General features: G+C 44.0%; 1 protein-coding gene across 14 annotated transcripts in view; it reads left to right on the top strand.

Moving 5' to 3' along the window:
- Nucleotides 1-4525: 4525 nt before the first annotated feature.
- The window catches only part of BPTF (bromodomain PHD finger transcription factor), a 147325-nt gene continuing 135742 nt past the window's right edge, over nt 4526-16108 (top strand). For 7 of the 14 annotated variants that reach the window (XM_027047880.2, XM_027047877.2, XM_027047881.2 and 4 more), the window contains exon 1: nt 4527-5374. In XM_027047880.2, the coding sequence (XP_026903681.2) occupies nt 4741-5374 (634 nt within the window). In that variant the 5' untranslated portion in view covers nt 4527-4740. Of the gene's footprint in view, nt 5375-16108 lie in introns of all 14 variants that reach the window. The other 7 variants (XM_053212345.1, XM_027047878.2, XM_027047872.2 and 4 more) reach the window with 2 other exon arrangements.

The raw sequence follows: 16108 nt of genomic DNA, 5'->3' as shown, positions 1-16108 counted from the left end.
TGCGTGACCCACTGAGCCACCCGGGTGCCCCTCTGGAAACTGTTCTTAAGTTGCTGCTGGGCCCTGGCAAGATTGACAGTCTGGCCCTGGAGTACCAGGTGACCATGTAACCTACACGGCTTATCATGAGCCGAGTTATCTGTCCCCGTTGGCCATCAAGTGCCCAGGAGTCCTCCCTTCCTCAAGAGGACGTGGGATATATAAGAGCAGGCCTGAGCATTTTTTTGGAGAAGACACAATCGTGCAACTCCTAATATGTTTACTCACATTTTACTATCATCCTCCCTCAATTCACAACCGCGGCCTCCTGGGAAACTCCTATGACCGTGTGACGAAGGAGGTCCCTTGAGCTTGTTTTACAGATGGTGTCAGCCGGGAGAGGATTGCTAAGGGGTTATAGTTGCGCTTGCAAATGGTCCTGGAAGGACAATGGCACAAGGGAATCGCCCAGTGGGTAGAGCTTTGAGGGGTATTCTCGTGGTCCTCTTTGCCTGGAGAAAGACTCTATACCAATTCATGGGCAGGTGGTCAGGGACTTAGATTGGTGACAAGGTCTGAGTGAGAGAACATAGACGAACCTCTCAGAGTAGACCGAGAAAGTAAGAGCGTTTGTGTCCTGCATGAACACTTACCAGAATGCTCCCATGGCTAAAGAAGGTTAAAGCTGGTGGACAAGAAGACCCGCCTTGTGGTTGTAGATCAAGTTCCTTTTCCAGTGAAGCTAATGCCTGTTTGTTGGGGTCACACAAACATGGGCTTTTCCTCGGTGAAGCTGACCTGGCTGTTGCTACTGCTGAGTGCCCATGTTTGCAAGAATCATTAGAATGGATTCTTTCTATCACGTTGGGTACAGTGAGTCAAGCCTCTTTGGGAAGAGGCTTACACTGAATTTGGATTTGCTTTTCCCACCAGCAATGCTTTTACCGTCGCCATCCTAGATGCGTTTACTACAGACCTTATTCGCCATCACGGTATCTTACACATACATCATGGCACCTGTCTTAGTCACTTTGGGCTGTTATGACAAATTACCATAGTCTGGGGAATCTTTTTTTTTTTTAATGTTTATTTATTTTTGAGAGAGAGGGAGAGACAGAGTGCAAGTGGGGGAGCGGCAGAGAGAGAGAGAAAGAGAGAGAGAGAGAGTCTGAGGCAGGCTCCGGGCTCTGAGCTGTCAGCACAATACCCAATGCAGGGCTCAAACTCACTGTGAGATCATGACCTGAGCTGAAGTCGGATGCTTAACCAACTGAGCCACCCAGGCACCCCAGCCCCATCTCCTAATACCATCACATTGGGAGGTACAGTTTCAACATATGAATTTTTGGGTATGCAAACATTGGGTCCAAAACAGCATCTGACCAAGGAACTAAACAGTGAAAGGAGGAACGAAACTGGCTGTCCCATCGAACTCCTAGCCCTGTTGGGGACCCCGACAACTGGCTTTGTAGTGAATGGTCCATGGAATACAGCTACCCAGCCAGCTGGAAGACGACAGCTCGAGAGTGTGGATTCCATTCATACTTGGACCCAGCAGTTCTGGAGGTGTTCGTATCTTTCTCAGGAGTTCCTTTTCTGTTTAAATGAGCTAGAGTCAGTTTCCATTGCTTGCAACTAAAACCTCCAAGTAATACAAAAATACCTCTCGGGTATCTGGCTGGCGTAGTTGGTAGAGCATGGCACTCTTGATCTCAAGCTTGTGAATTCAAGCCCCACACTGGGCATAGAGCTTACGTAAAAACAACCAACCAGCCTCGGTTTATGGTATCTAATTTTTTTTTTTTTTTTTTGTAAAGGTCTTCCTCCACTACTAGCTTGCAAACCCTAAAGGCTGTCCGTAGTTTTACTATCTTTGTATTCCCTATAGTGTATAAAACACTGTGCTTAAAAAGATTTTTTTAGGGGCGCCTGGGTGGCTCAGTTGGTTGAGCGTCCGACCTCAGCTCAGGTCACGATCTCGCAGCCCGTGGGTTCGAGCCCCGCGTCGGGCTCTGGGCGGATGGCTCAGAGCCTGGAGCCTGTTTCCGATTCTGTGTCTCCCTCTCTCTCTGCCCCTCCCCTGTCCATGCTCTGTCTCTCTCTCTGTCTCAAAAATAAATAAACGTTAAAAAAAAAAGATTCTTTTAAATGTTTATTTCATTTTGAGAGGGGGGGAGGTGGGAGGGGCAAAGAGAGAGGGAGACAGAGGCTGCCAAATGGGCTCATCGCTGACAGGAGAGAGCCCAAGGTAGGGCTCGAACTCACGAACTGTGAGATCATGATCTGAGCCAAAGTCGGATGCTTAACTGAGCCACCCACGCCCCCCTAAGCTTTTTTTTTTAAAGATTTTATTTTTTAAAGACTGTTTTTGAGAAATCTCTACACCCAATGTGGGACTTAAACCTACACCCCGAAATTAGAAGTCTACCAACTTTTGGCACTTTGCTGGCTCTACCAACTGAGCCAGCCAGATGTCCCAGAATGCTGTGCTTTACATAGTGAAGGATACAGGTTGCAAACTTGTAGACTCTGGGCTATATCTGAACTGCATTTATTTTGACCAGTCTGAAGTGGTTTGTTTTTTGTTTTTTAATTTTTTACAATGTTTATTTTTGAGAGAGAAGACAGAGAGACAGAGTGCAAACGGGGTAGGGGCAGAGAGACAGAGGGAGACGCAGAATCCAAAGAGGCTCCAGGCTCTGAGCTGTCAGCACAGAGCTGGACGCGGGGTTCAAACTCACGAACCATGAGATCATGACCTGAGCTGAAGTCGGATGCTCAACCAACTGAGCCACTCAGGCGCCCCGTGTTTTTGTTTTTTTAATCGACTTGGTTGCCCTATATAAACCAAGAGATTTCCTATGAAATGCACACTTCCACCTTCTCTTGAAGAATTTGAAGATCTGGCTATCTTACACCCATATTTCTATAGCTGCCCTCTGTAAACAAAGCACAGGCTCTTCCATTTGCCAGTCTTCACTTTGCCCACTTTGTTTTCTTTGCTTACGTGGTCCTTGAAGGCCTATAAATTTGCCACCCTTGATGAAATAGAATTATACTGAGTTTACTTGGCAATTAATGCTTGTATTTTCATTTTCATTTCACTTGTGTTCTATTCTTCTAATTAGGTTGTACTAAGCCACTTGGTGGACAGAATCCTAACTATTTTTAAATCACTTTTTGGGGGCGCCTGTGTGGCTCAGTCGGTTAACCACCTGACTTTGGCTCAGGTCATGATCTCGAGGTTCATGAGTTCGTGTTTGAGTTCCAGCCCTGCCTTGGGTCTGTGCTGACAGCTCAGAGCCTGGAACCTGCTTCAGATTCTGTGTCTCCCTCTCTCTCTCTCTCTCTCTCTCTGCCCCTCCCCAGCTCGTGCTCTGTCTCTCTCTCTCTCCCCAAAATAAATAAAAACATTAAAAAAATATATCACTTTTTGGTTGTCACATATTCGATTTTTTTTTTTAAGTAGTCTTCAGGAACAGCACAGATCCCAACTTAGTGCTTCAACTCAGGATCCTGAGATCAAGACCTCAGCTGAGATCAAGAGTCCCATCCTTAACCGACTGAGCCACCCATACGCCCCTTGACAGATATTAATATATGTATAAAACTTTTCTCTAATCCCGAGCTGACCTTGATTCCTGTGAGTTGAACACCTGACTTGGTCTGGCGGTGCCTGACACTTCATCATCATGATTCGTTCCCTGGGCTAAGCTGAGATCTAGTGACTTTTAAGAAATTAAAATTATTTCCAGAAAAGATAACACAAACACACAACATTTCGAACTAGGTTTTAGGCGGGAAGTCATCCTTTCTACTGCTAATAAGAAATTGGAAAGTTCTTGCCGAGGTGGTCGAGTTTCTAGCTGGGACACTGGGAAAGGTGGAAGGAGACTGGAATGTAGCTGCGTTCCGGCTGAGGCTCTTCAGGTGGGGATTTTATCCACTGAATCTCAGAGCGACTTTCCCTCAGGGTCTGGCAGCCCAGGGCGTGGTTCCTGGCACAGCCCCTGGGTAGTTGTCATTGGGATCAATTTTAGGATTGTCTAGAACCAGGTCTTAGGAGTTTCACATTTCTGGGGGCTCGTCTCCCCGGGCCCCGGTTAATTTCCCTCTCGCGCTGGTGCAGGCGGCCCCCTCCGGACATCTTTTGGCTCTTTTCAGCATCAGTTTCCCCCAAGGGGGCGGGAGGGGGACGAGTATGGAGCCGCTCCTGCCCTCCTCTCCGAGCCGGGGAAGAGGAGACGTGAGAGGGAGGATCTGCTGAGTCCAGGCGCCGGAGGGGACTCCGCAGAAGCAGTGGTCTCCCCTGGCCAGTGCCCCGGGGCACTTCGCGAGCACTGCGCCCCTCTCCGCCGCGCCGCCCGAGTCCGCGGTCCAGCCGCGCCGCGCGGAGGCGCCCCTGCTTCCCCGCCCCCGACCCGGCGCTCCTGCGCTCCCCCTAGCGGCCGCCGCGCGGCCTCGCTCCGTCCCAGGCTCGTCGGCGGCGCAGCTCACGTGACCGCGCTCCGGGCCTGCGGCCGCTGTCGGTTCCCCCAGTCACCGAGCGAGAGGGAAGAAACAAGATGGCGGCTGAAGGCGATCCGGAGTGGGGCCCCAGCAATTCGGATTGAGCCTTCTCCCTCCACCCGCTTCCGCCGGCCGGGCCCCTCCCGCCCGGCCCCGCGGGCCTCCCCACCCGGCCCCGGCGCCCCCCACCGCCACCCCTCCGCCCGCCCCTCCCCCCTCCGCTTTCCCTTCTCCCCCCGCCTCGGCTCCGACATGAGGGGCCGGCGGGGCAGGCCGCCCAAGCAGCCCGCGGCTCCCGCTGCGGAGCGCTGCACCCCGGCCCCGCCGCCGCCGCCGCCGCCTCCGCCCACGTCCGGACCCATCGGGGGGCTCCGCTCGCGGCACCGCGGCAGCAGCCGGGGCAGGTGGGCCGCCGCCCAGGCTGAGGTGGCGCCCAAGACGCGGCTGAGCTCGCCCAGGGGGGGCAGCAGTAGCCGGAGGAAGCCGCCGCCGCCGCCGCCGCCGCCGCCGGCCCCCCCCAGCACCAGCGCCCCGGGCCGGGGGGGGCGAGGAGGCGGGGGCGGCAGGACGGGGGGCGGGGGCGGCGGCGGCCACCTGGCCCGGACCACCCCGGCCCGGAGGGCCGTCAACAAAGTGGTGTACGATGACCACGAGAGCGAAGAGGAGGAGGAGGAGGAGGAGGACATGGTCTCCGAGGAGGAGGAGGAGGAGGAGGAGGACGGCGACGCCGAGGAGACCCAAGATTCCGAGGACGACGAGGAGGATGAGATGGAGGAGGACGACGATGATTCCGATTATCCGGAGGAGATGGAAGACGACGACGACGACGCCAGTTACTGCACGGAAAGCAGCTTCAGGAGCCATAGCACCTATAGCAGCACTCCAGGTACCCACCCAGCCCAGTTGCTGCAGACTCCTTCCCCACCTCCTCTACCCTCCCCCCTTGCTCACTCCCTCTCTGGTCTCCCCCCACCCCCACCTCCCCCCCCAAACGGAGGGGAAATGCGACGGCACATCAAGTGGCAAAAAACTAGATTTACAAGAGGAAAGAGGCGCATTGTTCAAAATGGAGATTGCATTGTTGCAGTTTGCAGGCCACACACTCGCTCTCTCTTTCTCTCCCCCCAACCCCCTCTTTTTCCTCTTCAAAATTTGTGCCAGTGCAGTGTCTCCACCGGGCAGGATTGAAACTTTGGCACACACATTTCCATTACATTCATTTTTCTCCCCTTGTTTTGGTTTGGTTTTTGGAATGAAAGAAGCCTCTTGTTTTGCAAACCTCTTTGCATTTCTAATGTGGTTTCTTTTAGATTTTTATTATATATCTGTTCCTTAAAAGGGAATTGAGGATTTAGACAGATTGTGGCACACAGATACACAAAAACATGCTTCTCTTCACACTCCTAGCAGTGTGGTTTTAAAATTGTGTTAAGGAAATGGATCAGTTGGGTTAGTAGGGGAGCCTTATCTGGCCCTGTGTGTTTGTTTTTATTCTCGGGTGCTAATGGGCTCGTGCAACAGTTGCTAGTAAATGGCTGATTAAAAAGCAAGGTAGAAAACCAGACGAAACCAAAACGAATTTGGCAGTACATTCGATTCCAAGTCATTTTGGTAAAATCCAAAATAAAAGTAGGAAAGCGTTAGCAACACGAGGCTTAGCTAATTCGATCCCTTTGCTTCGCCTGAGAAATGCAGTTTCGGATCACCTGTTGCAGAAGATGTATAGTTGATCATGCAGACATAATTGCTGAAGGTGAACTTTTGGACTAACTTCTCAGTTACACAGCAGAAGTACGTGGGGATTTATTACAAAATGACTTTTTTTTTTTTTTTCCCCATTCTGTTTCTAAGGATAAGTCTTCCTTGGATGTGTAATGAATTTCTCCAGGGTGACTTCTCTCCTGTTTTCTCACAGAAAGTTTCTCTGGGCTGGTGCTGAGATGCATTTGTTTTGTTTTGTTTTGTTTTGATTTCAAACACACAATTGCTGCTTTGTATTAAATACGCAGTTGCAGGTTACTAAATTGTGAAAAAAAATGTAATTTGTAACAATAATCTACAAGATTCTTCCTTTACATTTTCCTTAGTCTGGATTACCTAAATTAGATTCCAGTTTTACGAGCATTTACAAAGTTAAGTTTATGAAGAAATAGGATGTTAACAAAGTAATTAAGGTGTGTCACTGGTTTTAAAAAGAGACTAGGGTAGCAGAAGAGGTTCAGTTAAAATATTTCCATTTTTTTATAAATGCTTAACTACTTACGGAGGAGTGTATTAAGCCAGACTAGACTCATAGGGGTTGTCTTAACAGCAAGTGCAGAAGGTAATTTTTTTGCCTGACAGAATAGTTGCCTGCCTTTGCCCGGTTGGGGGGGTGGGGAGAAGGAAGGGAGGCTGGGAGGAGATTGAAGGGAATGAATCAAGTTCAAGTATTTATGTCTTGCACGTAGAAGGAACTGCATGCCACTTTTCATTTCTCGCCAAGTTAGTATCTTTTATAGTAATAGTTTTTACCTTACGAAATCGCATGTGGCTCTTTCTGCCCAGAATTGAAAGACCCAGAGAGACTGAATTACACTATCTGACCAAGTTATTTGGGGCTAGACAGAGCTGAGGCATTTTGGCAGGGTTGTTCAGCTAACTTTGACCTCTCTTTGAGGGACCAGCAGGCAGTACTTAGGGTTGAGAGCTTGTGTGTATGCCGACTTAAATTACAATTTGTGTTTAGGTTTCCTTTAAAAAAAACAAAAACAAAAACAAAAAGCAAACTTGTATATTTGTGTACTTCCGTGACATTTTGTTTTTATTAATGATATTTGTATCCTACCTGGTAGGATTCTTGTCCTATGTTTACATGAAGTTAAGGATTATATCTTTTTGTATTAATCTTCCATCCCTTGCAGTTCCTAGTACAGTATCTTGCACATAGCAGCCACTCATCAAAAGATTGGTTAGATAAATGATTGTTAGGTAAGAGCTGTAATAGATGGAAGTTTTGATAATTCTGCAATGGGTGCCATAGCTCCTAAATATTTGGGATTTGGGAAACTAAAAATTAGTCTAAGTAAATTTTGATAGTTTGACCAGTGAGTGTTTTTAGTAGCAGAGTTAGTGTGTTTCGTTTATACTATTTCATATTTTGTACGGCTATTTCATATTACCTGCCAGGCATTTGCCTCTCTCTATTGGATGTGGTGTTAACTTGTTGGATGATTTACTTTTTAAAGCACATTATTTCTCAAGATTAGGGTAAAAGGGATCATGCATTTTGTGTTCTAAACTTTGAGAATATGTCCACTTGGCTGGAATGAGTAACAGTGCATGACAGTGAGTTGTTGAGGCTGAGCACGAGTTTCATTGGTTTTATTGTCTGTACTTCCAGACAATAAAGGCTGGGAAGGAGGCTGTCAGGTAAATGTGTATATGTGTATGCTTGGGAAGAAAAAAGCATTGTGGGACTTGATATCCCAAGAGCACATAAAGACATAGGATTGGTGGCTTTGAATCCTGTACTGTCAAAGCTACTGTCAAAGGATTACTCTTTATTGGTAATTTAGAACAACTTAATTAATTTTTGTAGACTAGAACTTTGGCTCAAGTACTAACGTGTTAAATTCCCAGCAAAAGAAATTATTCACTAGTTTATTCGTCTGTCGACTACTATGTAGGTAATATGACTATTCATGATGCAAAGACGTTGGTTGGTACTACAAGCTTACTTTTCTAAAACCATCAATTTTTTTTTTAAAGTTTATTTATTTTGAGAGAGAGAGCGCATACGAGCAGGGGAGGGGCAGAGAGCGAGAGTGAGAGCATCCCAAGCAGGCTCTGTATTTGGGTCCACAAAGGGCTCAGACTCCTGAACCGTGAGATCGTGACCTGAGCCAAAATCAAGACTGGCTCAACGGACTGAGCCACCCAGGTGCCCCCCACCATCGATTTTTTTTTTTTAAGTTGTTTTTGTTTTTTTTTTTGGTAATCTCTATTCCCACTGGGTAGAGATCAAGAATGGCATGCTCCACCAACTGAGCCAGCTAGGTACCCCTAAAATCATAGATTAACAAGTTTTTTTTCATTGGAGAGTTAAATGTTTACCTTTTATGGAGAAAAATTTTAAATGGGTACATAAGGTATTCACATGACAGTATGATAGAGATGACAGTTTGTTAATATAAAATTGAAATCATCTAGTTTTTTCAGCTAGAGGCATTTGGCTAAAAAGTCTTTTATTTATTTTTATTGTTTAATTTAGAATATTTTAGCCTGTAGGTTTTATGATATATTTCGTCAACACACTGAGAAAGACTATATAGAAAATGTGTTTTATTTTTTAATTTTTATTATTTTTTTAAATGTTTATTTTTGAGTGGGGTGCCTGGGTGGCTCAGTCGATTAAGTGTCCGACTTTTGCTCTGGCTGTGATCTCACGGTCTGTGAGTTCGAGCCCCACGTCGGGCTCTGTGCTGACAGCCCAGAACCTGGAGCTTGCTTCAGATCTGTGTCTCCCTCTCTTTCTCTGCTCCTTCCCTGCTCACGCTCTGTCTCTGTTTCTCAAAAATAAATAAATGTTTAAAAAAAAATTAAAAAAACTAAAAATGTTTATTTTTGAGAGAGAGAAAGCATGAGCAGGAGAGGGAAGCGGGTGGACAGAGCATCTGAAGCAGGCTCTGTACTGACAGCAGAGAGCCGGATGCGGGGCTGGAACTCATGAACCATGAAATCATGACTGGAGCTGAAGTCAGACACTTAATCGACTGAGCCATCCAGGCGCCCCAAAAATGTGTTTTAATGGGCATTTGGTGGAATTCTGGCAGCACCTTAAAATCAAGCATTTGCTAAATTAAAAAAATTAAATCATACTTGAAACTGAATTTTTTTTTTTCATGTAACCTGTGTGGGACTTCTGAGGTATTATACTTAGTTGGAATTATGAAATTTGGAACCTCTGATGACTTCAGAAAGCCAAAGACCTGGTGGTACCCTGGGAGAGTAGGTGATTTATATCCTCTAAGGATTATGACAGAGAACAGTGGCCTCTATGCCATGAAAGAACTGTAGATTTATCTGAAGCAGAATTTGTTACTGGTTTGGCATTATTTATTCCAACCAGTGTCAACCAAGTATCTTTTCATTGTTTGTGTAATTCCTGATTGCTACAAGTCAACTACAAAATGCAGTAGAGATTTAGAGGAGGATGAGATCATACCCTCTTTGGGGGAGTTGGTGTGGGTATATGCTTTCTGGATGGGCATGTGCAAGGTGATGATGGATAGACCAAGGGAGGGAGGAACATGAACTAAGGCACTGATTTTTTTTTTTTTTAAAGATTTTCTTTTTAAGTAACCTCTACACCCATCGTGGGGCTTGAACCCACAACCCTGAGATCAAGAGTCACATGCTCCACAGACCGAGCCAACTAGGCACTGATTTTAAAGTGTGGGCAGTCTTAAGTAACCTGGTTTAGCAAGAGCATGAGCATGTAAATAAGAAACAGTAGGAGTGCCTGCATGGCTCAGTTGGTTAAGTATCTGGTTCTTGATTTCAGCTCAGGTCATGATCTCACACTTTGTGGGTTTGAGACCCACGTCGGGCTCTGTGCTAACAGCTCAAAGCTTGCTTGGGATTCTCTCTCTCTCTCTCTCTCTCTCTCTCTCTCTCTCTCTCTCTCTTTCTCCCTTTCTCCCTCCCTCCCCCCACCCGCTCCTCCCCTGCTCTTGCTCTCTCAAAATAAATATGCATTAAGAGAAAATTAAAAAAAAAACTGTAAAGGTCTGTCGTTGGGCAGTATCTAGAGAACCAGGCTATAGTGTTTGTACTTTCCGACTCTCATCTGTAGGGTAAATATCAGGCTGGATCAGTGATCCTCTGTCATTTTTCATTCCTGGAACACCCGGGGGATGTGCTGTATTCCCATCAGCAGCACGCAGGAGAATGAAACAAAACCAAATCAAATCATGGAGACTCTTGTTAAGTCACCATTGCAGCCAGCTCATTCCCCCCAAATTGAGAGTATTACTGGAGGAGGTAGTTTCTGAAGCTGCCCCCTACCCCATCTGTTTCAATTCTGTTTCATTTGTGGGTATTGGTGATCGATCAGAAGATCTGGAAACAAGTGGAGTATGATTTCAGTGGGATGTTAGCAAGTTTAGCATGGCTTCTGTTCTGTAGGATGGATTGGAGGGTGAGGTAGCTAGTGGGGATCTGGAGAGGTTTGGAAGCACTGAATGGAGGATCAGTTCAGGAGGTGCCTCAGAGTTCTCCAGGCCTCGACAACATCAGAAGTGTAGACAGAGGAATGCGTCACATAGGCTTCTGGAGGAACAGTCGTGTTTTGAGTGGCAATAGGAATTCAGGATTATAAGGGAAATGAGTGGGATCTGTTTTCAGGTATCTGTATCTGAAGAGGTTAAACATGAGAAGTGAAAGAAAGAAAATGAGGGCTTGAACGAGTTATTAAAAAGTTGGGCAGCCTGATCTGTGAGTGGCGAACAGGGACATCTGAGGTACGCAGTAGTACGCTGTCTTGTGTACAGTTCGCGTTCATCTTCTTTCCCGGTGTGCACTTGGAAGTGGAGCTATGTACTGAAACGTGTATGGACGGCGGGACTGGGGTTGTTGAGGCCAGGAGCTCTGATCTAGTCGAGTAGACTCTCTCTTCGTGTCTTCAGTACCTTGTGTGCTCCCTGTGCCTGCGGATCCCTGGAGGGGGTATACAGGGGCTGTAAGGTGGTGATTGTGGTGGGGGACTCAGACCGGAGCAGATCCTAGCAGATACCCTCTTTGCATTGAATTGATTCCTCCCTTCTTGCCCCTTAGCCAAGCCTGAACCCCGAATCCCGCTTCCTGCTTTCCAGGAGGCGTCTCCCAGAAGTCTTCCCAGAGTACTGTTGCTCACCTTGGTCTTTTTTTCTCTTTGAATGCCTGCTTATAGCCTATATCATAGGCTCAACTTCATAGTTGAGCACTAGTTTAGCATTGACCCTCATTCTAATTTTTTTCATGCTTTCAGTTCTTTAAAATGGTTAAGCCTCAGGAGGCAGAACATTTCTTTAAAAAAACACAAAACTTACACTTGCAAAATGCACTTTAAGATTTTATCTTTTTAAGTAATCTCTACACCTAATGTGGGACTTGAACTCATAACCCCAAGATAACTGAGCCAGCCGGGCATCCCGGCAAAATGCACTTTAAAAGTGCGTATATGTAAAATCATATAGAAAGAATGAAAGTGCCTATAACTCAATGTAATTATGTTTTAATTGTTTTGTTTATTGGTATATGTAAAATTATTTTATATTTTTCTAGCTATTAAGTTCTGTTACTCAAATATTACGTTTTGACTACTGAATGATTTTTTAAAATAGTAACAGTAATAGTTAACATTGATTGGACACCTAAATTACTGAATAACTCTCAAACAGTATTTATTATTTTTTAATTTTTTAAATGTTTTATTTATTTATTTTTAGAGAGCGCATGTGCATGTCCGCGCACAAGCATGCATGAGTGGGAGGGGGGCAGAGAGAGAATCCCAAGCAGTCTCCATGCTATAAGTTTAGAGTCCCACTTGGGGCTGGATCTCACTAACCATGAAATCTTGACCTGAGGCAAAATCAAGCGTCAGAGGTTTAGCCAACTGAACCACCCAGGAACCCCAATAATTCCATTTTTTTAAGTCTTTTTTTTTTTTTTAAAGTTTATTCATTTTTGAGAGACAGAGAGAGAGAGAATGGGGGAGGGGCAGAGAGAGGGAGAGAGAGAGAGAGAGAGAGAGAGATAGAATCCCAAACAGGTACCATGCTGTCAGCAAAGAGTCCACTGTGGGGCTTGAACTCACAAACCCGTGAGGTCATGATCTAAGCTGAAATCAAGAGTCGGACGCTTAACCAACTGAGACACCCAGGCAACCCCCAATAATTCCATTTTTTGAAACAACAGCTTTATTGATATAAATATATATATTTCATAAAATCCACCCTTTTTTAAAGTGTCTAATCGAGTGTTTTTTAATATATTCACAGAGTTGTGCAGCCATTGGCATTCCCTAATTTCATACCAGTTTTTCATATCTTCCCCCAAAAGAAACCCATACCCATAGCAGTCACTCCCGGTTCTCTCTTTCCTCCATTGCCATCCCCTGACAATAACTATTTTCATTCTGTGTTGATTTGTGTTTTTTGGATGAAATTTCATACACATGGAATCATACAACATGTAGCTTCTTTCACTTAGCATAATGTTTTCAAGGCTCATGCATGTTGTAGCGTGTAGCAGTACTATATTTGAATAATAGTCCATTATATGGACATACCACATTTTGCTTATCCATTCATCCAGTGATGGAAATTTGAACTGTTTCCACTTTTTGCCTGTTACGAATAATGCTGACATCAACATTTTGTGTATAGGTTTTTGTCTCCACAGTGATTTCATTTAAGGGTGTAACCTGGGAGTGGAATTGGCGGATCATTATGAATACAGTCTTGATAAAATCATTTTGATCAGACATTTTGTTACGGTAGTTTTATTTTTTTAAAAAAATTTTTTTTTCCCAACGTTTTTTATTTATTTTTGGGACAGAGAGAGACAGAGCATGAACGGGGGAGGGGCAGAGAGAGAGGGAGACACAGAATCGGAAACAGGCTCCAGGCTCCGAGCCATCCGCCCAGAGCCTGACACGGGGCTCGAACTCACGGACCGCGAGATCGTGACCTGGCTGAAGTCGGACGCTTAACCGACTGCGCCACCCAGGCGCCCCATAGTTTTAAAACCTTTCTCTTACGATGAATGAGAGCTGGGTTGTAAGTCTTTCATATTATCTGTGATTTTTGGACTGCCTTAGGTCATTTTGGATAATTTATTCCGGAAGGATTTGTCAGAAGACTACTGTGAGTGGAGTCATACCATTGATTTCCACACTGTGAGCGTGGGGACTTGTGGCAGGCACCTGCGTGTGTGAGCCCACCACAAAATTTCAGGCTGTTAAGATGTATGAGAATCTGAGGAGTATAGATACATTTTGTTGTGTATGTCAAGGATCTAAAGAGGTAGCATGGAGCATAGAGATTTAAAGTGGAGAATCTGGACCAGACTTCATGAATTTGAATCTGGGCTCTGTGGTGAATGGGCCATTTGCTTAACAGTGTCTCACTTTGCTCATTTGTAAAATGGAGATATCATAGCATTTAATTCAGGGTGTTGTGAGGATTAAATGGTTAATACATGTGAAATGCCTCGGACAGTGGCACATGGTATAAAGATTGAACAGATAGTAGCTATTATTATCTGTTGATACGTTCCTGAACTGAAGATGGAGATTCTGTGAAGATACCAGGGCCTTAATTCCAGTCTAGTGAAGTAGTATTTTATTCTGTCAGAAGATGTCATCTGATTCGCCAGGTCTAAAAATATTTTGAGGACCCCATTTAAGTAAAAATATGCATTAAAACAGAGCTTTAATACCCCCCTCCCCAAAAGAAATATTGAATGTTTAACTTACCCATTAAAAAAATTTGGTTTACCTCACATCTGATTTATTCCAGAACTATTATAAATAATATATTTCCTTCAGTTATTTGCAGTGGTCATTAAAGTAATAGAAAGCACTCTTGCTACTCTAACTCTTTGGTAGTTCATGCTGCCTTTCTCTGCCTGTTCCTTCAACACCAGTTTTCCAGGTTTTCAAACCAGCCCATGCATGGCCCTCTCACCATCTCCCTTCTTCCCCGGGGAGCTCATCTGTTTTCAAGTTGTTTTTAAGAATTGTGGTGAAAATTATAAAAATAGTGCAGATTTACTCTTTTGGGAAAATACACATAATACAAAGATGAAAATGAAAATCTATAATCTCACCAACCAGAGGTAACTACCAGGAATGTTTTTATACCATTTCCTATAACATGTTTTTACCTACATATTTTTAAAAAGGTACAACTAGGATTATATCAAACGAACTGTTTTTAATTGATATATAGCGAGATTTTCCCCTGTCACGGTCTTTATCAAGGTAGTGTATGAACATAGGTAACATAAATTAAAATTGTATTAAAGGCTCATAGTGAACACAAGCAGCTCCCTGCCTATACCTCTTTCCACCCAAGACCCCTCCAAAGGTGACTTTCAATTCTTGTAGCTGTATCCCCCCTTCCCCCCCCCCGGGATTTACCACAGTATTTTAAAATAATATGCTTATATTTGGTTTATCAGTTTCTGACATTTCTCTTTTGACTTTGTTAATGATAGATGAAGATTTAGCCTTATTATAATTACCCTCTTCCATATCTTCTCATTATAGCATGATTTTTGGATAAATGTTGAGGAATATATTACATTATCATAAGTATGTAAATATTGACAGTTGAACCAAATACCGTGCTATAATTATAATTATTATTACTAACTATTTTCCTGGAGTTCATTTCCTTATTTTTTTACTTGGTTAATGTTCTACGTATCTAGCCCAGTGCACTGTCAAGTCTGTAAAATATCTCCTACTATTTTCTAAACTGTCAAATGTAACAGTACCATGGGTGCCTGGCTGGCTCAGTTGGTAGAGCATGCGACTCTTGATCTTGGGGTTGTGAGTTTGAGTCCCACACTGGGTTTAGAGATTACTTAAAAATAAAATGTTAAAAAAAAAATAACAGTTCCTTGTTTTTTGCTTGTTGATCTCCCTTCTGCACCCCTCTCCATTTATGCTTTCACCTGAACTGATTGCTCGTGTAGATTTTTTGAACATCACATTGGAACTTCTTTTTTGCTGCTTCCCCATGTAGATTCTGTTTTTTGAGTCTTACATTTTTCCTGATCTACTTCTCTTTTTCGGCACAACCTCTAGTTGCTTCCTAAGAATGGATGTGCGTGAGAAATAAACTTAAAAAAAAAATCATTTATGTTTAAAATGCCCTTTGCAACTCTAATACTTGATACATAGTTTGGCTGGGTATATAGGATCCTAAATTTAAAAATCAGTTTCACTTGAAAGATTTGCTTGATTGTATTCCAGAATCTAGTGTTGCTGCTGAGAAGTCTAGGGCCATTCTGATGACTTTCTTCACGTGTGACTTGTTTTTTTCCTTTGTAAAGTTTTTAGGCTCTGTTTATGGTCTCTACTTTCATGAGGTTTTTCAGTAATACCATATCCCTTGATGTAGGTTTTTGTTTTCATTAATTGCGCTGGGTGCTTGGTGGTCCCTCTCCCTTCTTTTTAATTAAAATTTTTTTAATTTTATTTTAAGTAAACTGGACACCACGTGTGGGGCTCAGACTCAGGACCCTGAGATCAAGAGTCCTATACTCTACACCCTCCACCCACTGAGCCATCTTGGCACTTTTGGTGGGCCCTTTTAAAATGGAGATTTATTTGTGTTCTTTAGTTTTGGGAAAGTTTTTTCTGTTATTTGCTCATTTTCCCCCAAATTTGCTTTGTTTTCTTCTTGGACTCTTAGTTAGATGTTGGATCTGTTAGACTGATCTTACTAAGTTTCTTGTCTTTTAAAATTTTTTTTTTTGTCTTTTTGTCCTTTTGGTCTGCTTTCGGGGCGATCTCTTTCTTTTTCTTTTCCAGACTTTCTGTTAAGTTTTTATTTCAGCTATCAGATATTTAATTTCTAATCTTTTA

This window comes from Acinonyx jubatus, chromosome E1 (assembly GCF_027475565.1).
Source record: "Acinonyx jubatus isolate Ajub_Pintada_27869175 chromosome E1, VMU_Ajub_asm_v1.0, whole genome shotgun sequence".
In the NCBI taxonomy this organism is placed as follows: domain Eukaryota; kingdom Metazoa; phylum Chordata; class Mammalia; order Carnivora; family Felidae; genus Acinonyx; species Acinonyx jubatus.
The sequence above is the reverse complement of the archived record's forward strand: the minus strand, read 5'-3'. Positions and strand labels throughout refer to the sequence as shown.